This window comes from Xenopus tropicalis, chromosome 5, assembly GCF_000004195.4.
Source record: "Xenopus tropicalis strain Nigerian chromosome 5, UCB_Xtro_10.0, whole genome shotgun sequence".
NCBI lineage: Eukaryota > Metazoa > Chordata > Amphibia > Anura > Pipidae > Xenopus > Xenopus tropicalis.
The window spans coordinates 87,315,058-87,340,297 of NC_030681.2; the positions used below are offsets into that span (position 1 = coordinate 87,315,058).

General features: G+C 39.4%; 1 protein-coding gene across 10 annotated transcripts in view; it reads left to right on the plus strand.

The window, feature by feature from the left end:
* Positions 1 to 25,240, plus strand: part of snx14 (sorting nexin 14) — a 74,926-nt gene that overhangs the window by 4,201 nt on the left and 45,485 nt on the right. For 9 of the 10 annotated variants that reach the window (XR_004222631.1, XM_031901817.1, XM_031901816.1 and 6 more), the window contains 11 exon segments: positions 2,338 to 2,381; positions 3,610 to 3,697; positions 5,710 to 5,794; positions 8,533 to 8,689; positions 11,019 to 11,094; positions 11,787 to 11,831; positions 20,520 to 20,600; positions 21,619 to 21,733; positions 22,307 to 22,462; positions 23,658 to 23,782; positions 24,026 to 24,084. Coding sequence is in view for 9 of the 10 variants with exons in the window: in XM_031901817.1 (XP_031757677.1) it covers positions 2,338 to 2,381; positions 3,610 to 3,697; positions 5,710 to 5,794; positions 8,533 to 8,689; positions 11,019 to 11,094; positions 11,787 to 11,831; positions 20,520 to 20,600; positions 21,619 to 21,733; positions 22,307 to 22,462; positions 23,658 to 23,782; positions 24,026 to 24,084 (1,031 nt within the window). In the remaining variant the exon portion in view is untranslated. 10 annotated transcript variants of the gene reach the window in all.

The following is a 25,240-nucleotide window of genomic DNA, read 5'->3' on the forward strand; positions in this document are numbered from 1 at the left end:
CTCCCTAACAACGTATTTCAGTGAGATCCAACAAATATGCCAAATTATCTTAAGGTCAGTATGCGCCAGGCAATCGAACACCTAGAGATTATTAATCTGACATGATTCAGAAAATCGATCGGGCAGGTTTGAAAATTTTTGTCATTAGCACTGAAATTTGCCCATTGTCCAATTGTTTTCAGGACCAAGCAGATAGTTTTCATAGCTTCAACTAGACGATATCGCTTGGAATAGTTGTTTTCAATGATGGACAAATTGTATTTTTAATTGTTTCAGGATAAGCTTGGTCTAATGATAACTAAAAGATCTTTTAAAAGTCTTAAAGTGTATGGACAGCTGATTCACTAAAGTGCGTTTTAACGTGCGGTATTTATAGCGCGGGGTAAAAATTTTATCGCGTCTAAATTTTCGCGACTTATCACACGATTCACCATAAGCATACTTGCGCTAATTTACGTGCGATATTGCATGCGTTATTTAACTCGCGAAGACTATTTTCGTGCGGTATTTGACGGTACATGCGCTAAATAACGCCGGCCGTATAGTCGCCGCATATAAATAGTAGCATATAAATAGTGCATATAAATTGTCGCCACATATAAATAGTGTATATAAATAGTAGCATAGAAATGGTAGCATATAAATAGTAGATGCTTATAAATAGTAGCCGCTAGTGATGAGCAAATGTGTTCTGGTTATCTTTGGTGAAAAATTCGCAAATCTTTCAAAAGATCCATGAAACGGCAAAAATGTTGTGCGGCCAAAAAAATTGTTGCCCGCCTGTGTCAATTTTTGGACGTGTGGTGAATTTTTGCGTGGCGAATTTTTTCATGCATTTTGCCATTGGCAGATTGTTTTGCGAAATGCATGGAAAAATTTGCCGCACGTCCAAAAATTTGCTGCGAATCCATGCCTGCCGAAACATTTCAGCACTTGTAGCCGCATATAAATAGTTGCGCGAATAAACACACGCCATGTTAGCAGGGCTGTGGAGTCGGAGGCAATTTTGGGTACCTGGAGTCGGAGTCGGCAAAAAATGAACCGACTCCGACTCCTACTAAATTTAAATGGGAATAAAAAAAATAAATAAAGCAAGTTTAAATGTCCCAATTCACAAACAGTCATAATTAATTACTTCTCTGCTATAAGAATAAAGCCCAATGCACACAGTGCATAAACGAACACGTTGAGTGACCATGAAGCATGCTTTTCATTGACTGTATGAATGTATAAAACACATTAGCATATTAAAAACAGAGGAGTCGTGGAGTCGGAAGTATCAGAAACTGAGGAGTCGGAGTCGGAGAATTTATCTACCGACTCCACAGCCCTGCATGTTAGCAATACACGCCAATACTTGCGGAAAATTACTGTATTAAAAATGACCATTTCGCTGCAAACTGGCGGCTGCATCACTCTAGGGGAAACACATACTTGAATAAATAACACTGCAAAGTCCATATTTTATTGCCAAAAGCTCATTAACTGTACTTTTCTATAATTATCGCCTGCCTGTAGGTGTTAATTTTCTCATAGCCTAATGTGATATTTAGCGCGCCTTACTGTTTGTGAATCATGCGTTAGTATTCTTTTCTGTGCGCTAATTAACGCATGCGGTCGCGCGAAAATTAACGCATGCGATATGCGACTTAACGCACACGATAATACTGTAGTGAATCACACGCTAATTATCGCGTCTATTTTAAAGCAAAAAAAGGCCAATAAAATTTATCGCACTTTAGTGAATCAACCCCATTATGTAAAATATAAATATTTCCATGAGCTGAACCCTTTTCAAACGTACTGTGTTATGATATGTTGCTGCCAACTGTCCCTAGGTTATAATACAATTGTAATGTTTGTTTTAAAAATTAAATGCATCATATTCCTAAGTCGTATCTTATATCTTTTTGCAAAATTTAGTAAATGTAAATTTAGTAAAAATTTAGTAGTAAATTTAGTAGAAATTTATATTTAGTAAATGCACAATTTAGTAAAAATCCTTTAAAATCTATTTCAGCAGTTATGAAATCCATTCTCTGCAGCAGTTGTCTGGGGAAACTCAAAGGCCCAGGCATTGTATTTAAAAAAGGGTGTTTTTTTTTTTTTGTTTTTTTTTATAAAGTAAGGATTACTAAACATACTTTGAAATATAAAATACACATAAAATGGTGATAAAATGAAAAAAAATTATCTTCATAAGTGGCTAAATGTGGTATGTATACAATGTATAAGCAATTTTTGCCTTTAGGAACCAAAATGTCACATAATTCATATATAGTTAATCATAGAGCAGATTCATAGGTTGATATGTATTCCTATTTTAATTTTATACAGGTATTTGAATTAGTACTTGAAAACTTTGTTTATCCTTGGTATCGGTGAGTAGTTAATAGCTTTTACCACTGATAAAATGATGTTAAAACATTCTGTAGAGAAGACTTTTTGCTAGATTATATGGAAAATGTTTAAAGGCTGTAGATAACAATGAATCAGCTTGATCAGTATTCTTGTTACACACTTGGACAACAATACCTTAAAGGAACAGTAACATCAAAAACTTAAAGTGTTTTAAAGTAATTAAAATATAATGTGCTGTTGCTCTGCAAAAAAACTGGTGTTTTTGCTACAGAAAAGCTACTATATAAATAAGCTGCTGTGTAGCCATGGGGGCAGCCATTCAAGCTGGAAAAAAGGAGAAAAGGCACAGGTTACATAGCAGATAACTAGTAGATAAGCCCCATATAATGGGGGTTTGTCTGTTATCTGCTAAGTAACCTGTGCCTTTTCTCCTTTGAATGGCTGCCCCCATGGCTACACAGCAGCTTATTTATATAAACTATAGTAGTCTTTCTGAGGCAAACACACCAGTTGTAGCAATGCAGGGCAGCAGTACATTATATATTGTTATTACTTTTATACACTTTCATTTTTTGGTGTTACTGTTCCTTTAACATTTACCTAAATAGACCATTAAAGCTAATGTAAGACTAGGCAAGATACCTGGGTTATAGTACCACAAGTATTTTCAGTTTAGTAAAAATATACTTATTTTTCTAGCCTTTTGTCATTTCTCACACGTTTTTACTTATTCCCCTACTTTTTTTTATCATCGTATCTTTGTTTTACTGTTTTGCCCTTTTATTCTTAGTTTTCTTTACATTGTCCCTTGTCAGTTTATTGCCTTTCTGTCTTCCACCCATGGTCTATATGCTCCTATGGGATTTTTAGAAGTGAGTTTATCAATGGATGAAAGTTAGTTCTCACCATTTAATAAATATGCTTCTAAAAATCCCATAGAAATGAATACAACGTGGGTGAGTTTTTATGTATTAAGGTCTGCCCCAAAGCGTTGGCTCTGCTGCTTTCAGCTTGTGTTTTTTTTGCAAACTGAGAGAAGTGTATCTGCTCCCTTACACACACCTCAGTAAAACTGTACTGTCAAGTACAGTTGCGTTGCTGAGCTGGGATCAGCCCAAAAATAAGATCTTATTTGCACAGATGCAAGACAAAATCTAGTGATCAGCTATATATTCATGTCTGCTATAGGCATATCTATTTGATGAAATACTTATAATCTTACTTTTTTTTTCTCTTTACCTCTTTCAGTGATATTACTGAAGATGAATCTTTTGTAGATGAAATGAGATTGTCACTGCGCTTCTTTGCATCTGTGCTTGTTCGAAGAATACAGAAGGTATTGATTTTATTTTTGCTTGTAGCTGTTAAAATATTTAAATGTCCATAGTAAGAATTGCTTTTTTCGGTTAGGGAACCACCTGTAGTCAAATCACCTAAATAATCTAGTTAGATTTCTTCATGGGGTGACCAAAAGTAATGTTGGGGGCCCAGGGGTTCATGCCTCATATATTCAGCTATTAGGGAAATAATTAAAATGAAAATACTTCATGATGAAAAGGCTGGCACAAAAAACTGGACCACTGAAGAATAATGTGGTGCAGTTAAAAATACATTTTTATTTTGTTTAAAGAAAAGGCATCTTGAACATAAGCAACCTGCCGCATTTCGTGTCAAAGAGGGCACTTAAAGTGTACCTGTGACCCAGACATAAAAAGCTGTATAATAAAAGCTTTTTTTTAACTTAAACATGAAACCCCAAATCAGTTTTTTATTACCACACCCATACCCAATATAAAAGCATTTAAAAATCCCAGCTGTCAGTCATATTTTGCCTGCCCTGCTTATATTCCTTAGGCATAGAGGTGGGGCAGACAGTTACTTTCACTTTCAATTCAAAATTTCTTAGATATTGCTGCACTCCTCACATTCCCCCTCCCTCCTCACCATGTAATTGTGTAACCAGTGCATTGGCATGAGCATCAGGTCCCCCCCTACTTGCACAAAAACAAGATTTTGGCAGGATACAATGCCTGCTTTGATAACAGAGCCCACAAAATGGTGCCTGCTTTCTTGCTGCAATTGTGAATTCCAAGGCTGAAGAAAATAAGATCAAAATAATTTATATAGTGTAAGTAAAGTTTATTTTGACTGAAAAACACAATAGAAAACAATTTGGAATTATTTCTTAAGGTGACAGGTCCCCTTTAATCATATCCTTATGCTCGCCACATTTAAGTGCCTGTAGGGTCTCAAGCTTTACACACAAACATCATTTTTTTTAATATAACGAAACAGGTATGGGATTCGTTATCCGGAAACTCATTTTTCAAAAACCTCTAAATTACGGGAAGTCCAACTCTCATAGATTCCATTATAATCAAATAATATAAATTATTTCCTTTTTTCCTGTAATAATAAAACAGTACCTTGTACTTAATCCCAACTAAGATATAATTATCCTTATGTGAGGCAAAACAATCCTATTTGTTTTTTTTAATGTTTAAATGATTTTTAGTATACATAAGGTAGGGAGATCCAAATTATGGAAAGACTATTTATCTGGAAAACCCCAGGTCCCGAGCATTCTGGATAACAGGCCCTTTAGGGCCGTGGTAGACAGGGAGATTAGTCACCCCCGACAAATCTCCCTTGTTGCGGGCAACTAATCTCAAGGCAGCTTCCGCGATTTCGGGAAATCATGGCGCCTCATTTGCCATTCCACCGGCGATTTACATTCAAACCGGTGGGATGGCATATCGGGGAAATAAGTCGCCCGCAACAAGGGAGATTTGTTGCAGCCGACTAATCTCCCCGTTTGCCACGGCCCTTACCCGTACAAAAGATTTATACAGAATACATCTTTGAAAGAGGGAGAAATAAACTAAAACCTAATGATTTTTTTTGTAGACTTAAATTATGGAGACCCAAATTACAGAAAGATCACTTATCTGGAAACCCCCAGGTTTCATACCTGTATTACTAACGTTTTTTGTTCGTTTTTTAGTGACAAGTATAGGGGTATACTCAGGAGTGTACGAAGTATATGTGGAACTACAGTTCCCTATTTTTAAACAACAACTTAAATATGGAGGATGGCTCAGATGCAATATGCAGTTTCTCTAGGCAAGTATCACTAGGGCATATTTATCAACACTGGGCAGAAACCTATGGCCACAAATCACATTTTTGCTTTTATTCTACCTGCAGCTTCATGAACAAATCTTTTAACCGACTGGTTACTGGTGCGAATTTGCTGTTGAGTATTTACTGTCTAGAGTTGAAATCCTAGAAACATTGCCAGTGAAATATAAGTCTTAATTGTTTTTGTCTTTTTAAATTTTTTTGTAGGTGGATATCCCATCTGTTATTACACAAAAATTGTTGAAAGCTGCTATGAAGCATATTGAAATAATTGCAAAAGCGAGGCAAAAAGGTAAAAGAAACTTAAGTAACTTAACAATGAAGTGTTGCTTAGTTTATATCCACGTTTCTTTTTCTAATGTAATCTAATCTTATTGCGTCAAAATTAGAAGGCTACTCCTAATGCATTTGATGCACTTCATACACCTACTTTAAGGGTGCTGAAGTGTGAGGCATGGTGTTGATACAAGGCTGCATGACACAGTAAATATTATTTGGGCAGCTGGAGTGCTTTCTCTCTTTTCCTATACTCTATAGGTGTGGTACTGGTGCATCCTAACCCGACACTTGTACTAAAGACTTCCTTGATTTGTAGGGTGTAGTGTGCACAATAATACATCCTAATGTGTATGTATACTCAGTGATTTAACTCAGCTGACTGGATTATTTTACTTTCCGATGATTGGGTTGTAAGAATATTGGTGCAATAATGTATAATTGACCCTAATACAAAAGCAGCAGTCAAAAATGCGAACGCATAATACTTCTGATTTTCTGTGGCACATAGAAAATGGTACACCTATAAAGTAACATAACATTAGTCATTTAAAGAAGAAACCAAAATGTCCCTTATTTGTTTTTTAATGTTTTAGGACCGTGGCACACAGGGAAATTAATCTCCCCACAATGCCATCCCACCGGCTAGAATGTAAATTGCCGGTGGGATGGCATACGCGGCAACACGATTCGCTGAAGTCACTGAAGTTAGTTGTGGCGTGACTAATCTCCCCGTGTGTCACGGCCCTTAAAGTGATTAGTGTCCAAATCCAGTATGCTCCTGCTTTTTTTTTTGTACATGGCTAGTAAATTAGACAGTGTTCTCTGTCTTGGTTATAACATGTCCACCTGGCTTTTTTAAATTCAGCCAGATTCCAGGACATCTTGTATTTTGCTTCCCATTTGCCGTTTTGAAAATGTATTACCGTATATACTCGAGTATAAGCCGATCCGAGTATAAGCCGAGGTACCTAATTTTACCTAAGAAAACTGGAAAAACTTATTGACTCAAGTATAAGCCTAGGGTGCAGCCCTACTGCTAATTTTTAATAATCAAATTATTTAATAAAAGGACACTCACAAGTGCTTACATGACTACCATATTAATAAACACAAGTTATGGGCTGGAAAATGAGGCACATCCAACATAAGATAACCATATGCAAGTTTGTACAGGTTAATATCTCATTTAATTTTACATACATATTGAAATTTTGATGTGTAAATTTGTTATTTAATTCGTATATAGTTCTGTATACTTTTTGGGGTGAGTGATGTAGAATCACAAGTTTAAGTTTATCTAGAAACTCCGGCTCCATAACTGTAGCCTGAAAGGGAAACAAAATGTAATAAATGATGTATAATGTCTGTAGAGCACCGGGGGGAATATGGCAGTGCTATATAAATTATTAATATTTGCTCCCCAGCAGCACTTGTATAGGAAAATCTTGCCACAGTTCAACCAGTCAAGTTATCATGTTTCTATGGGATATAGATATATTGATTATGTATTGGCTTTCTAAGGGATTCTACCAAGTTATCATCCATAAAAAAAACCTTTTTCCAACCCTGCTTTGAATCAAACAGTAGGAAGAATATAGTTTAGCTCCAAACACAGAACTGAAGCCTAACATAAGGGCTAATTAACATTTAATACAAATAATGAAAGCACCAGTAAAGGTGGCAATACTAACTAAATGGAAGTCCTAGACATCGCTTGTCTAAGGTGCTTCCAGCGCGATGCTTGCCAGCCAGCTCCTCCGCTTCCGGCTCCCTTACATGCAGGACTTCATGTGCGCCGTAAGTTTAAGCGTCGCGTAACCATGGATACCTTCCGATCCACTGGGCGACGGGGGGATGTTGCGCGCCTCTTCCATAGCGAATGAACGTCCGCGGGGGGGGGTGACGGTGACGTGTCCAGGAGGCCAGAACGTAAACTACCGTATATACTCGAGTATAAGTCGATGTTTTTCAACACATTATTGGTACTGAAAATCTCTGTTTATACTCGAGTATATACGGTATCTAAAAAAAACCCTAGATGTCACCATTTAGTATAAGAGATTGTAAATCTTTACATAGACTTGCAGCAAAAAACAATCCATTCACAGGGTCGTTATCTGGAATACTTGTATAAGGGTTAAGGGTTTTTACTGTGATGTGGGCACCATGCCTTTGCTTTAAATATTCAACTATAAAATAAAACCAAGAGGATTAATGCTTAGTACAAGATCATGATATTTTACATTCATGTATTTTAGAGCTTTCTGGATGGGTTCCAGAGAATGAGCCTTAGGGCTCTGGCACAAAGGGAGATTAGTCGCCCGCGACAAATCTCCCTTGTTGCGGGCGACTAATCTCCCCGAAATGCCATCCCACCGGTGAGAATGTAAATCGCCGGTTGGATGGCATATGTGGCGCTGCGATTTCCCCGAAATCACAGAAGTTGCCTTGAGAGGAAACTTCCACAATTTCGGGAAAATTGTGGCGCCGCGTATGCCATCCCACCGGCAATTTACATTCTCACCGGTGGGATGGCATTTCGGGGAGATTAGTCGCCCGCAACAAGGGAGATTTGTCACAGGCGACTAATCTCCCCTTGTGCCACAGCCCTTAGATCTGTATGTGAAGTGATTTAATGCAAGTGTTTTGCACAAAACAAACACTTGCACACACGTATCTAGAGTTACTGCTAGAAAAACCTTTATTTTGGTGAGGATTTATACATTTTAACTTATTACATTTCTTTATAAGTGAAAAACTCAGAGTATCTGCAGCAGGCTGCCTTAGAGGAATATGGGCCAGATCTTCATGTTGCCTTAAGAAGCAGGAGAGATGAGCTGTTGTACCTCAGAAAGCTTACAGAGCTTCTCTTCCCTTTTATTTTACCTCCAAAATCAACTGATAGCAGGTGGGTGTTACTATTTGTTGCAAATGCAAGACCTAATTTTAATGCTCAAATTCCCATACTCAATAACTTTATAAACTGTTACTTCTAACATGACAGTAATGTTTATCATTTGCAGGGTCCATTATAGCACTTATTTGTGAAAAAGTGTCCATCCCCATTTAAGAACAATTATATGCCTCCAATCTCTGTATAACAGTAAACTTGCATACAGATCCTCATATGAGTGAAGCCCTCATGGATTGTGGGAATTGTATTTCTGAGTTTGGTAGGAAAACATCAGCAAAGGAGTTTAGTATTTTGGACCGTGAAACTGCACAAGTAAATGCTAGGCACCGCTGTTGCCATATTGTAAATGAAGATCTCGCAGTGCTTCTTGGAGGTTTTAAACCAGTGATCCCCAACCAGTGGCTTGTGGGCAACATGTTGCTTACCAACCCCTTGGATGTTGCTCTCAGTGCCCCTGATCCAGGTGGTTATTTTTGAATTCTTGCCTTGGTGGCAAGTTTTGGTTGAATAAAAACAAGATTTACTACCAAATAAAGCCTCCTGTAAGCTGACAGTGTGCATAGAGGCTACCTAATAGCCAATCTTAGCCCTTATTTGGCACCTCCATAAACTTTTATGATACTTGTGTTGCCCTTCAAGTCTTTTTACATTTGACTGTGGATCATGAGTAAGAAAGCATGGTGATCCCTGTTTTAATCAATTCAGAGTGGAGAGAATATATCCTGCAAACTTTGCACATGACCCAGTTGCACCAAGAATAGTAGGCTTCTGTAAAAATGAAGTTGCAGCCTTAACTATGCATTCATGATTTGCAATATTTATATAGATGCCATTTGGAAAAGAGTTGTACGATACATTGAACTACCAAAAAAAACAAAAGCATATAGAAATAATTAATGCCCCGCACTGTTGAAAGTTGTGTGTTTGCCTCAGAAAGACTACTATAGTTATACAAACAAAGCTGCTGTGTAGCCATGAGGACAGCCATTCAAAGGAGAAATGTCACATAGCTAACAGATAAAACATCATAATATTCTACAGATTTTCTGTTATCTGCTTTGGAACCTGTGCCTTTTTCTACTTTTTTCAACTTAAATGCCTTCCCCCAATGCTACATAGCAGCTTATTTATATAAACTATAGTAGTGTTTCTATAGCAAACACACAAATTTTACCAGTGGAGTGCAACCATACATTATATTTTTATTGCTTTAAAGCTCTTTCATTTTTTGGTGTTACTGTTCCTTTTAGCTACCCATTAATAGACCAAGTTTAGGAATGCCATAGTTGATTGCTAAGAACTCTGCCAGCAATTGTGTGCCATACACCCAACAATTACCATCTTTCCCATGACCAATGGTCGTAGGAAAGATTGTTCATCCACTCTACTAATGTTAAAGGACATGTCAACCCCAAAAATATTTTTTTCCTAATGAAAGAAAACTTAATTCTAAGCAGCTTTGCAATTTACATTTATTACATATTTGTAATGGTTTTGAGTTATTTGTATATATAATTGCTATTAAAAGCAGTGTCTTCCGGTCCTTTTCTATTCTTTGCTCTGGTGGCTCTGGCATTTGAAACAATGTAACACAAGCCAGCAGATTTTACAGACCTGACGTGCTGGGGGAGCCTGGCACTTGCAACGTTGTTTAAAAAGTAACAATCAGGAGTTCAACAAATGCTGCTTTCAATAGCAATTGCATTTACAAATAACTTTTAAAGCACTAATAACTTTGAATAAATTGATATTGGAAAGTTGCTTAGAATTATGTTCTCTTTTATTAACCAAAACATTATTTTTGGGGTTGACATGTCCTTTAAGAGCCTTTAATTGCCAGACATGCAGGTAAAAACAGGAAAAAGGAATTCTGCCTATCTGCCGATTTAACATTAAGGTTACGATGTTTGGGCACCTTCAAAGGCGCCCAATCAAAATTTTCAGTTTTCAGATGACCGATATCGGTCCGCTCGTCTCCCACCATACACGTACCGATTATCATACAAAACTTAATTTTGGATTATATTGTTTAGATAAAAGGTGCCCCCATACACATACCAGTGAGTATCACAATTGTTTGTGGTGCTGTCCAAGTTCATTCAACTGATCATTAGTTTTAGGGATTTCTGAAAATGGTTTTATTATCGCTTTAACAGTTCATCTTTTGCACTTAGGCATTATTATATAGTACAGACTGTAATTGTAATTTACATGTGTTAACATGAGATCTAGGAAACCATCTTTGTTACTCTGGTTTTTATGAATTTCTTGATGTGTTTGTGCTTGTATTTTCATGTTTAAATCCTAAATTTTTTTTTTTCAGACCTCTGACTTTGTTGCTAAGAGAAATTCTATCCGGTTCTGTGTTCCTGCCATCTATGGACTTCCTTGCTGACCCAGTACGTCAGGCATACGTTCTTAAATCATTTGTGCTTAACTTTGTAGTTTGAGACTATGGGGTGGGGGTGGGGAAGTGGCTGGAGGTGGGGAAGCGGGCAGGTACCCCTGTAGGGGTGTGCTGGCCCCTGGGGTAGCAGTCCTGGTGGGCTTTGCACACCCCAGGCCGACCCTGCATCGAACTGCACTCATAGTGGTGTCATCCTTTAATAGGCAAGAGTAAAAAAAAAAAAAATTTGCTATAGAATCTATAAATAATCATGATAAAAAGTCCTTTTTTAGTGTATTAAAGGCACCGGGATTATTTGTTTCAAAATGCTTGTAGGATCATGGTAGCTATTTTATTCAATCTTATAGGCTGCAAAGCACTTTTGTTATAAATTTTACATGTCTAGTACATCTGTACATTCCTGTGTTTTGCAACCTTTATATTAAATGAACAGTGTAAACAAAAATGCATATGTACTGGCTGGTGGAAACAGTAGGTAATGTTTTGGGGAAAGACATGATTACAAAATTAATAACTTGGGTAAGTGTAATTGAGCAGACACATCTATTTTTGTGCTGTAAAAGCAGCAAGTTTTTTTCCTGTTTAATCACTTAGATTTTTAGAAGGGGTGCAGACTTTTTAATTTTGAATTTGGGGCTATCAGCAACCCTTTTGAAAGATTGTAATTTAATGTTTGTATTGCAGGATACTGTGAACAAATTACTTCTCATTTTTATGGATGATAGTCCTGTAAGTATAAGCTCTATTAAATCAGATATACCCAAAGCTGACAGATTCCAGTTTAAAAATGTATTAAAAAATGACTATATGAATGTATATGATTTGTATATTATGTAGGATTGGTGCCTTCAGTTAATGCTAACACTTCAGAAATTTGCCCATACACATATCTAATAAATAGCACAATAAAAGGTTCAAATGATTTCCAGTATGATTTTCAGCAACCCCCTTGATTCTGGGGGATATCTTTGTTCAGTATATTATTGACGAGACATGCTGAAAAATATAGTTTTCCAATCAACATATGAAGCAATTAAAAAAAGCCAAAGTTCCTTTCATTACTTGCTGTTATGATTGCTGTCCATTACTTGCTGTGGATCCAAAGGAAAGTAACAATAGCAAGGTGATCTTACCGTTTATGGCCCCTTGTACGGCTAAACCAGTGAGAGACCTACAAGTATCTTCCAGAGTTTGACTGCCTTAAATGGAAAATCCAAAGTTCCTTTCAGAATATGTACTATTTTTAGTACTTTTTTTTGTTATTTAAAGTTAATTAATACAGTGAGGAACATAAGTATTTAAACACCCTGCGATTTTGCAAGTTCTCATGGAGGGGTATGAAATTCACATTGTTGGTGCATTCCCACTGCTAGAGACAGCATTTAAAAAAAAAGATTCAGGAAATCACATTGTATGATTTTTAAAGAATGTATTTGTGTTGCACTGCTGCACAAAAGTATTTGAACACCTGAGAAAATTAGTGTTAATATTTGGTACAGAAGCCTTTGTTTGCAATTACAGAGGTCAAATGTTTCCTGTAGTTCTTGACCAGGTTTGCACACACTGCTACAGGGATTTTGGCCCACTCTTCCACACAGATCTCCTCTAGATCTGTCAGGTTTTGGGGCTGTCACTGAGCAACACAGAGTTTCAGCTCCCTCCAAATATTTTCTATTGGATTTAGGTCTGGAGACTGGCTAGGCCACTCCAGAACCTTGATATGCCTCTTACGGAGCCACTCCTTGGTTATCCTGGCTGTGTGCTTCGGGTTATTGTCATGTTGGAAGACCCAGCCACGACCCATCTTCAATGCTCTGACTGAGGGAAGGAGGTTGTTGCTCAAAATCACAATCTCACAATACACGGCCCCATTCATCCTCTCCTTAATACAGTGCAGTCGTCTTGTCCCCTTCACAGAAAAGCACCCCCAAAGCACGATGTTACCACCCCCATGCTTCACAGTATAGATGGTGTTCTTGGGATGCAACTCATCCTTATTTTTCCTCCAAATACGGTGAGTGAAGTTTAGACCAAAAAGTTCTACTTTGGTCTCATCTGACCACATGACTTTCTCCCATGCCTCCTCTGGATCATCCAGATGGTCATTGGCAAACTTCAGACGGCCAGGACATGTGATGACTTGAGCAGGGGAACCGTGCAATGCATGATTTGAAACCATGACGGCGTAGTGTTCTACCGACAGTGACCTTTGAAACTGTGTGGTCCCAGCTCATCAAGTTCAACCCATCCAAGTAAACCCAGCACACACAAACCTATACTGACCTATCTATACACTCACATACATAAACTATATATACAACCACTAATACTAACTGTAGATATTAGTATCACAAAAGCCTTGGATATTCTGCTTGTTCAAAAACTTATCCAGGCCCCTCTTAAAGGCATTAACAGAATCTGCCATTACCACATCTCTAGGAAGGGCATTCCACAGCCTCACTGCCCTCACTGTGAAAAACCACCTATGCTGCTTCAAATGGAAGCTCCGTTCCTCTAATCTAAAGGGGTAGCCTCTGGTGCGTTGATCGTTTTTATAGGAAAAAAGAACACCCCCCTATCTGCCTATATTCCCCTGTAATGTACTAGTACAGAGTAATTATGTCCCCTCGCAAGCGCCTCTTTTCAGAGAAAACAACCCCAACCTCGACAGTCGAACCCAGGGGTCTGGAACCTTTTTGGCTGAGTGAGCTATAAACACCACATATTTTAAAATGTAATTCCGTGAGAGCCATACAATGGCCGACGGGAGCTAGGCCGAAGCCGGGGCCTCGATTTGCAGCTACCTGTGGAGGACGATTCAGCTTCAGGCCCATTTGGCCGCGGATGCTGCGGGGCAAGGTAGGGTGGGTGTCATCTTTAGCTGTCCAATATGGCTTGTTAGTGGTATAACTAGAGGGCAACCTAGCACAGTGCACAGTTTGCTTCTCTTTGTAGCCCCAACAGAGACATATTAGCCACATTTTATTTTAAATTCAAGCATGAACTGTCGCAGGTTTCTGCTCCAATGTCCCCTCAGTTCCCTGGGCCCTGGTTCAAGTGCAACCTGGTAAGGATGCCAGATGTGGAGGAGGGCATGGCCTGCGCTTGGCGGATAGAAGACGTGTTCTAAGGCTTAGAACACGTCTTCTATCCGACGAGTGAAAGCCACGCCCCACGTTATTTTTTTTATTAAAGATTTGGCAGCGAGTCAGATGCAGCCATCAAAAGAGCCACATATGGCTCCCGAGCCATAGGTTTCCTACCCCTGGTCTAACCTCATAGCTTTAAACTTCCATCCCCTTTACCAGTTTAGTTGCATGTCTCTGCACTCTCCCCAGCTCATTAATATCCTTAAGGACTGGAGCCCAAAACTGCACTGCATACTCAAGGTGAGGCCTTACCAGAGACCTATAAAGGGGCAAAATTATGTTCTCATCCCTTGAGTCAATCCTCTTTTTTATACAAGACAGCACTTTGTTTGCTTTAGTAGTCACCGAATGACACTGCCTGGAATTAGACTACTTGTTATCTACAAAAACACCTAGATCCTTCTCCATTAAAGGAGAAGGAAAGGCAAAGTCACTTGGGGGTGCCAAAATGTTAGGCACCCCCAAGTGACTTTAATCGCTTACCTTCTACCCAGGGCTGGTGCCCCTGTACAGAGAGAACAGCACCAGCCTTGGGTACCTGGAGCGATGCGCTTCCTCCTTCCTAATCGCTCACGCGCGCATGCGCAGTAGAGTGAAAAGCCGAACTTTAACAGAGAAGTCGGCTTTTCACTCTACTGCACATGCGTTTGTCCGGGACAATTGGCTGCAGCGCGAGTAGGAACGAGGAAGCGCTCTCGACAGGTACCCCGGGCTGGTGTTGTTTTCTCTTAACAGGGGCACCAGCCCCAAGGTACAAGGTAAGCGATTTAAGTCACTTGGGGGTGCCTAACATTTTGGCACCCCCAAGTGACTTAGCCTTTCCTTGTCCTTTAAGGATACTCCTAACAAACTACCATTCAGGAGATAGTTTGCGTTTATATTATTTCTACCAAAGTGCATAACTTTGCACTTGTCAACAGGGAACCTCATTTTCCAGTTTGCTGCCCAGTTTTCCAATTTCGTCAAATCGCTCTGCAAAGTGGCAGCATCCTGCATGAAACTTAGTTTTGCACAATTTTGTGTCGTCAGCAAAAATAGAAACAGTACTGTCTATGCCCACCTCCAAGTCATTAATAAACAAGTTAAAAAGCAAAGGACCAAGGACTGACCCCTGCTGTACTCCACTAACCACACTGGTCCAATTAGAAAATGTTCCATATACCCCCACTCTTTGTAATCTATCCTTCAGCCAGTTCTCTATCCAATTACAAATATTATGTTCTAGGCCAATATTCCTCAATTTGATCATTAAGTTTCTGTGAGGTACTGTATCAAATGCTTTAGCAAAGTCCAAGTAGATGACCTCAACTGCCATTCCAGCATCAAGGTTCCTGCTCACCTCCTCATAAAAGGCAACTAAATTAGTCTGGCAAGATCTGTTACGCATAAAACCATGCTGGCACAAACTTATAATATTGTGAACTGCAATGTATTCAAGTACCTTATCCCTTATTAACCCTTCCAAAAGCTTTCCCACTACTGATGTCAGACTAACAGGCCTATAGTTTTCAGGATGAGAGCGGGATCCCTTTTTAAAAAACGGCACCACATTTGCAATTTGCCAGTCTCTCGGCACCATGCCAGACCTCAACAAATCCTGAAAAGTTATGTGAAGAGGCTTGGCAAACACAGCGCTCAGCTCATTTAATACCCTGGAATGAATCCCATCCGGTCCTGGACCTTTGTTTACCTTTACATGTTTAAGTCTCTTTTGAATTTTCTCCTGAGTGACCCATGCGTCAGTAGCTTAATTACTAGAACTGGGCATATTAAAAGGCAAGCCTTCATTAGCTGGCTCCTCAGATGTATAGACAGATGAAAAATAAGAGTTCAAAATTTCTGCTTTTTCCTCATTCTCCTCAACCAACTTACCCCCCCCCCCCCCCCCCCCCCCCCCCCCCCCGTGATAATAAGGTTCCCACCCCTTCTTGCTTCATTTTTTTATTATTCACATAATTAAAAAAATAATTTTGGATTTTTACTCCTAGCTGCAATATCCCTTTCCATCTCTATTTTAGCTTGCCTGATAGCTTTTTTGCATGCTTTATTTGCTTCCTTATACCTGATGAAAGTTTCTGCTGTCCCAGCTAACTTGAATGCTTTAAAAGCACGTTTTTTTCTTACCAACCTCGACACTAACACTCTTCATGTCATTGACCAGCTCCTCCCTTGTAGTTCTGGGCTGATTCCTCACCTTTCTTATTATCAGTGATACCCCACGAGGTGAGATCTTGCATGGAGCCCCAGTCCTAGGGAGACTGACAGTCATCTTTAGCCTCTTCCATTTTCTAACAATTGCTCCAACAGTTGATCTGTTTTCACCAAGCTGCTTGGCAATTGCCCCATAGCCCTTCCCAGCCTTGTGGAGGTCCACAATTTTGTCTCTGGTGTCTTTTGACAGCTCTTTGGTCTTGCCCATGGTAATAGTTGGTGTCTGACTGGGTGGACAGGTGTCTTTAAAGAGCTCAGACAGGTTCTACTAATTTAGATTAATGAGTGGAGTAGAGGTGGACTTTTTAAAGGCAGAATAACAGGTCTTTGAGAGACAGAATTCTTGCTGATTGCTAGGTGTTCAAATACTTATGTGCAGCAGTGCAATACAAATACATTCTTTAAAAATCATACAATGTGATTTCCTGAAATTTTTTTTTTAAATGCTTTAAATTTCAGACCCCTCCATGATTTCTAAGTGGGAGAACTTGCAAAATCGCAGTGTGCTCAAATACTTATGTTCCTTACTGTGTGTACTGTATATACTCGAGTATAAGCCTAGTTTTTCAGCACCCAAAATGTGGGTGCCATGACTAGCACACTCTCTCCTTTGTGTGCAAATTAACTCTGTGTTTTAGCTTGGTTGCTGATAAAGCTAAGGGGGTAGTACTCTTAAGGTATCATTGTTGATACTATATTGTTTTTGTTGACCCTCTTCTTCACTTACAGAGCTAGTTTACTGTTTTTCTTTTAAATAAATATTTAACATATAACCCAATGAACATATACCCCAATGATGCCTCAATTCATGTCATTTTATTGGTATTTATTTTGATTATTGAAAATTAGCAGTGTTCACACCTCAGGCTCAGGCTGTAATCACCCCCATTGTTCCCCTGTTCACACCTCAGACCCACAAATAATCCCTGCACACTACAAAAAGAACATATACTGAAGTGGTACTGCAATTAAAATGTTTTTTAATATATAGTTATTGTGCAGACTGTAGTAGCAGTGCCAGCATTGTGTCACTGTATGCTGCCTGTGTGTGCCATACACATAGGGCAAGCAGAGTATGGCGCACAGGGCAGGCAGAGTATGGCACACACAGGCAGCACAGGGCAGGCAGAGTATGGCACACACAGGCAGGGTAGGGCAGGCAGAGTATGGTACACACAGGCAGGGTGGGGCAGGCCGAGTATGGCACACACAGGCCAAGTATGGCACAAACCAGCCAAGAATGGCACACACAGTTAAAATATGGCACATGCAGGCAGAGTAGGGAAGGCAGAGTATGGCACACACAGACAGGGTAGGGAAGGCAGAGTATGGCACACACAGGCAGGGTAGGGAAGGCAGAGTATGGCACACACAGGCAGGGTAGGGAAGGCAGAGTATGGCACACACAGGCAGGGTAGGGAAGGCAGAGTATGCCAGGTTTTTGCTGTACTACAACCATTAGTATGGGTGTGGTCATGTGATAACATGGGTGTGGTTTCAAGTGGGTGCAGTTTCAAAAAGGGGAGTGGCTAAACTGGCTTCCATTATCGGCCCTCCACCACGTAGGTCGGAAAAATTCCGGCCCTCGGTACCACAGAAGTTGGACAGCACTGCTGTAGGTGACTAGAGCTGGGCAAACTTTGTGGCTGTTATTATAATATCCTTGAGAGGCAACTTTCACATTGTCGCAAAATACTATTTTCCCTGCAAAACACTACAACCCTGAGACAGAAAAAAATTAGTTTGGCAATGTGAAATGGACTCAATTCTCTCTCTTATTTATTTGGGGAAGCAGTCACTAACAGGTCCCAATTCTCTTTGATGTAAAAATTAGAAAGCTTTACAACATCACATGCAAATTGTCTCTTCCACTGACTCTTGTCACAGTGACAATTTTCCAAATAGCCAAGTGTTGGATATACAGCGTGGCTTTTTATTGGGGAAGCCACATACAGTTTCACTTAAAGGAGATGTGTGAAATGAGGAATGTGCATTATACTTTTCTAAATATAGGCTAACCTGGTGGGGAACTGATGCCTGTCTTTGATTGTGTGACTGCAGGGCTGTTCTTGGCTATTCCCCTGCTACTGTGATTCTGGCAGGGGCCGTTAGGACACGCCCACCCCTCATTTGAAACAGGGACCAGGGAGGATCTATAGGTAGTTCTAGGGCTGGGCGATATACCGTTTAATACCGAATACCGGTGTTTTTTTTTTTTTTAAACTATATTCATTTTTCAGATACTGCAATACCGGGGTGTCAGGGTACTCACCCGTGCGGGCCAGTCTCGCGCGTCCCGTTGTCCGCGGGATGTTGCGCACGCGCGTCCAGGTGCGCGTGCGTCAAAGCGCACGTACATGTCAAAGCGTGCACGTCTGTGACGCGCTGACGGCGCCGGTTCTGCGCATGCGTGGGGGGTATTTAAAGCTATCAAACTCCTCCTCCTGTGCTATGTTGTCTGCGGCCTTGCCTGGGAAACTAAGCCTGCCTGATTTACCTTACGACTTTATGTTGCCGATCCTTCGCTTGCCTGACTGCAGTAATTATTCTCTAATTTATTAGGAAATGGGGTTAACACCTAATCATGCATGGGAAAAAAAAAATACCGTCAAATACTGTGACACCGATATAATTTTGAAAAATACCGTGATATAAATTTTTGGTCATACCGCCCAGCTCTAGGTAGTTCTAATAAAGTGGTACTTTTTTTTAAAGATAATTTAAATTTTTGGCACACGGTAAAATTAGAACCATCTTTTTTTCATTATTGCCTACAAAATTAGAGGGGTTTTTAGTTATGCTTTGTCACCTGTATGTGGCCTAATAAAAGTCTTCATAGCTAAAGAACTGTAAAGATAGATGTATGTTTCTGAAGTGATTAAGGCACAAGATTAGGGATATTAGTCGCGCGTGATAAATTTTTGCTGCCATGATAGACTAATCTCCCCAAAATGCCTTCCCACCGGCAATAATGTTTATCACTGGTGGGAAGTCATTCGAAAAAACGAAGCAATGCATATGCCACTGGCATTTAACTTTATTGCCAGAGGAAAGGCATTTTGGGGAGATTAGTCACCTACGGTAGCCAAGATTAACTGCAGGCGACTAATCTGCCAGTGGGCCATCACCCTAAGGGTGAAGCCACACAGAGCTACTAGTATCAGCTACTTTTTCATGGCTACTAAACTCTAGAAAATACCCTGTCATAAGGGCTCTGGCACATGGGGAGATTAGTCGCCCGAAACAAATCTCCCTGTCACGGGCGACTAATCTCCCCGAACTACCATCCCACCGGCGAAAATGTAAGTCGCCAGTGGGATGGCACACACTGCGCAGGCGATTTCGGCATATTCGCCGAAGTTGCCTCACAAGGCATTTTCGGCGATTTGCCGAAATCGCCTGCGCAGCGTGTGCCATCCCACCGGCGACTTACATTTTCGCCGGTGGGATGGTAGTTCGGGGAGATTAGTCGCACGTGACAGGGAGATTTGTCGCGGGCGACTAATCTCCCCGTGTGCCAGAGCCCTAAACAATACTGAGAACTGCTTCTGCTAAAACACAAAGAGACCGTTATCAGTAAATGATCAACATTGTCTATTTTAGTAGACAAGTAGCTGCTATTAGTAGCTCCGTTTGTCTTCACCCTAAAGGAACAGTAGCACTGTACCCTGCACTGGTAAAATTGGGGTGTTTGCTTTAGAAAGACTACTATAATTTATATAAACAACTTGCTAATTATATTGCAATTTCTTTTCGGGTATGCCTATGATTAAGTGCGCACGCGCACGAAACGCGTTAGGTACCCGCATCTTAATGGACTAATAAAGATGAAGTTTTATCCTTTTTAATCCGGTGTGCTTGGAGCTTCTTTCGTTTGAATATTGCAATTTCTTTAACCCTTTAAATCCCTATCCCTTTAAATTTTGTGAGTAGCTTTTACCCCCATTTATAATTTACATATATAAACATTTTGGCAAATTAAAATCTTGCAAAAAGTGATGGAAATCCTAGATTCAGCACATTCCTAGAAAGTTCTTAGAAACTTTCTCTCTTTCAGCCTGAACAAGCAACTGAGCCTACTTCAAGCTTGATCCCCTTTCTTCAAAAATTTGCAGAGCCTAGAAACAAGAATCCATCAGTAAGTACCGCATTCCAGCTTAAGCACTTGTCTTAAGTTCTGCCTGAGCATATTCATATCATGAATATGAAGTAGAGATTCTAATTATGATTCTTTGGCTATTCTTTATAATGTAAATGACCAGTATGCTGTCATTTTTAGCAAAGGTGCTTTTATTACAGGGTAATACATATGTTAACATAGAGCTTTGGTATCCCTGTGTACTGACTATGAGAAAACTTAGGGAATTGTTACTGTTGGATATAAAAAGTCTACACACCCCTGATAAAATGTCAGGTTCCTGTTCTGTACAAAAATGAGACAAAAGATAAATCATTTCAGAACTTTTTCCACCTTTAATGTGACCTATAAACTGTACCACTCAATTTAAAAACAAACCTAAATCTGAAAAGATTTCAGTTTGCTTTTCAATTTAATTGTACGCTTTATAGGTCACATTAAAGGTGGAAAAAGTTCTGAAATGATTTATCTTTGTCTCATTTTTGTACAGCACAGGAACCTGAGATTTGACTAGGGGTGTGGAGACTTTTTATATCCACTGTATCCAATATACCTAATCCTTCATGAAAGATTTGTGAATCAGATTAATCACAAAAGTGTAGATTTTGTACATGCCTATTTAAAATGATACTGAATTACTATAATTTATGTCAGTAGTGCTAGTAACTCTACTACCACACCAGCTGACCCCACAGCCCAGTGTAAGCGGCAGAACTGTGTGTATGCGCTCAGACAATTTGCTTGCTGGGCTGGTGGTTATACTGATGCGTGCCTACCAAACCTAAGCAAAACATTTTGTAGTAGCCCTTTTCTTATTTAGTTACATCTCAAGTGGAGTTGCAAAAGAGATCAGTTTCATTAAAAGAGCATAATAATTTTCCCAGGCAATGATTAGGATCATATTCAAGGAGATAACCAGAGTAAGGCAGTTTATTCTTCTTGTAATGGATGGTTGCATTTCAAAGTAAAAGCATGATATGAGATTGATATATACATGATATGATATTTTCTACTTTAGGTTCTTAAAATGGAACTGCAGGAAATCAGAAAAGAGCAAGATCTCTTATTCCGCTTTATGAATTTTCTGAAGCAAGAGGGAGCAGTACATGTATTGCAGTTTTGCCTTACAGTAGGTAGGTTATTTTATATTAACTACCTGTCCAATAAATATATTGTAAATTAAACTGTGAAGTAGATTGTTTAAATATGCAAAGAAAATATATCCTTTTAGTACAGCTGTGAATTACTTTGTGGCTTGGGTGGTTTGAGTTCTGTTTTGTGGTTAACAGTACTTTGCTATACATGGGTCACTTTGCTTTTAATTTAAAATGTAAAAGTTTTAAACTAGTTAAAAATGCTGTAAAACGCAGCTGCTTCTTTGCACCTTAGCCCACCAACTGCAACCTATACTTCTTTCTATGCTTTCTACCCTACATTACTTGTTACCTTGCCAGTCTTCCCACAACCCAAACTTTACATCCTTCTATGTGTATGTTTCCAACCATCCTATTACCCACTCAGTGTTCCACTACGAAGCCTCTCCACTGATCTGTATGCAGCCTAAACTTTCTCCTTGCTCTGCTCCTGCCTCAGAGTGGGGCATGAACAAGAAAGAACATGATATTTGTAAATGCAAAATGCAACAGTTTTATATTGTGGGTGTGAGTTGTTTTTACAAGTTTTTCAAATGTAATTTTCCCTTAAAGAGGAATTTAATGACAAGATCTTAAGACCAGAGATAAGTGATGACGAACTGCAGGCACTTCATAAAGAGGTGCTGAAAATCTACAAGACTTATTGCCTGGAAGAAAGCATTGATAAAATACGTTTTGATCCTTTCATTGTGGAAGAAATTAAAAAAAGTAAGTGCCTGACTAAATTTATATTTTGAATAGTGTTAAAGGAGACATATTGGATAAATGGGACAAACCCTAATTTTGTAGGCAGTTATGAATAATATACGGTGCTGGTTTCCCTTTGTGCTAAAAATTAATCCTATCTGTAACAATGGCCCCTTTATTGGAGCTCCCTATAGATCCTCTGACTTCTCCGTCTAGTGTGAAATGAAGAGTGGGCGTGTCCTAATGGTCCCTGCCAGAAGCACAGTAGGAGGGGGAGAGCCAATCAAAGCCCTGCACTCACACACAGCACAGATAGGCTTCAGTTCCCCATCAGGTCAGCCTAGCTGCTGATTGGTTCCTATCCTACAGTGCAGTGTACGGAGGGCCGCCGGCTCCCCAGCTCATCCAGAGAATTCAGCCAGCAGGAAGTGGAACAGATGGGTGGGGCTAGTGGGGTTTTTGTGGAATTTCTCAATAAATCAGTCAGAAACACAACTTTTTAAACACAATCCTTCTATATCTAGAGGAGTATAATTCACTGGTACATTCATAATTTTTATAGGATATGTCTCCTTTAAGGTGACTGTATAGAATGATATTGTTTATAGAATTTAGCCTGCATGCACCCTTTGCTTTTTATTAAAGAAATGAACCACTACTCTGTATGTTATATTGGCAGTTTTGTAGTAATCACTTGAAGTGTAGGGAGGCAAAAGCATCAAACATTTAGCTAAACAGCAGTTCATTGTATCTGTGCTACGAGAACAGGATTATCACACTTGTGTAGGACTGCATTGTTCTGGCTGCAATGTTTAACACAGTTCCAGAAGAACTGATTAATTAACATTCATATTTTTTCCAGTGTGGATTTATTTAAAAACTGCAGTTTGTTAAAAAGTATAATCCAGAAAGCTTCAAAATCCAGGAATGCTGTTACCATTTAACAGTTATTTAATTTCTGACTGATTTGCTTTATCTATAATAATAAGACAGTACATTTTTCTTGATGTCACCTAAACTAGCAATAATTTATGTTTATAGCAAAATATTCATATTCGGTTTAAATTTTCTTATTAGCATTAAGGCACAGTGCTCCAAATTACAGAAAATTTCTCATCTGGAAAACCCCATGCCACATGCATGTCCAATATAGGGCCTTCAAATAAGAATTTTCCTAATCTCTAGTCGCTTAAGGCATATTTTATTTATTTTCTAGTTGCTGAAGGCCCATATAAAGAAGTAGTGAAACTACAAACCATGTGTTGCCTTTTTGAAGCCTATGAACATGTACTTTCCCTTTTGGAGAACGTTTTTACCCCAATGTTTTGCCACAGTGATGAGGTAAGGATGTGCACAGCAACAAAACTAGCATACTATCCACCATTACCACATTCAAACACTCCATTTTTAGCATATTCATACATAGTTTTTTTTTTTTTTTTATTAGGCACAAATAGTTGCGTTATTATGACTGCTCCATGTGCAGAATCTATTTTTTCTCAATCAATTCTGTCTTTAAAAATGTTCTGTCAGGCTGCACTGTTTAACTTTACATTTACTGGTTTTAACAGCTTATCTCCTTAGTATTTTAGACAACTACTGGAAGGTGCAGAGTCTCCTACACGTGGCTCAAAATTTAACAGGTATGTAACTTTAAAAGGCACTTAATATAAGGGTGAGGTCAGATGAAGCGTATCGCCGCTTCTCTCAGACCTGCGCTTTTCTGCCTGGCTGAGAGAAGTGGATACGCTTCCATATGCCTCTCTGTGTGCCTGCACTGAAGGCTATGGCAACAGCCCAAATGTGCGCACACAGAGTGGTACCTAATTTTACCAAAGAAAACTGGAAAAATTTATTGACTCGAGTCTAGGGTGGGAAATGCAGCAGCTACTGCTAAGTTTCAATAATCAAATATTTAATAAAAGGACACTCGGCGTGACCCCCTGTGAACTTTACATATATGTTAGCAGCTGCAGATTAATATGCAATAATATGTATTAAAGTCAATTAATATATCCTCAGAACACATATGTATCAACAAATATATTTCTATTAATGTTACGTGAAAATGAGATGGCAATGAGTGCTAACCTTTCTAAGCACAATTACTAGCAGCCTGAAAATGTCCAGGCTGAATGGAGTTACATGCAGTAATCTTACAGGCAGGCAAATACAGCCAGAACTTTTATCAAAGACAGGTCTGCCTGTGTGAGCCTGTATTCTTGATGAAATGTGTGCTGTTTGCAAATTTAAATGTATCAGAGGAAAAATGGCCACCGGGTGAAAGCTGCTGTTTTCTTTAGGAAAATGTGATGGTGCTAGCAAACGGAGTGTCTACTGTACAAGTGTGTTTTAAGAATCCATCACTGTGGTTGCTAGATAACAATCTATGGCAGTTCTGTCCAACTTCTGCAGGGCCGAGGGCCGGAATTTCTCTCGCATACATGGTGGAGGGCCGCTAATGGAAGCCAGTTTTGGCCACTCCCACATTTTAAACCACACCCACTTCAAACCACACCCATTTTATCACAATGGTTGCTGCAGGGATATCATCATTCATATGTTAAAGAATTATATTATGCACAGCAACCCCCAGCATATAATTACACACCTTAGGGACCATTTAATGGCTATTTCCAACTGCTAACAAACTCCCAGAACAAACCCCTGCCAGGTTCACCTTCCACAGGCAGCAAAGGGTAGGCAGAGTATGGCACATGCAGACAGCACTCTACCTTTCCTATGCTGCCTGTGTGTGCCATACTCTCCCTGCCCTATGCTGCCTGTGTGTGCCATACT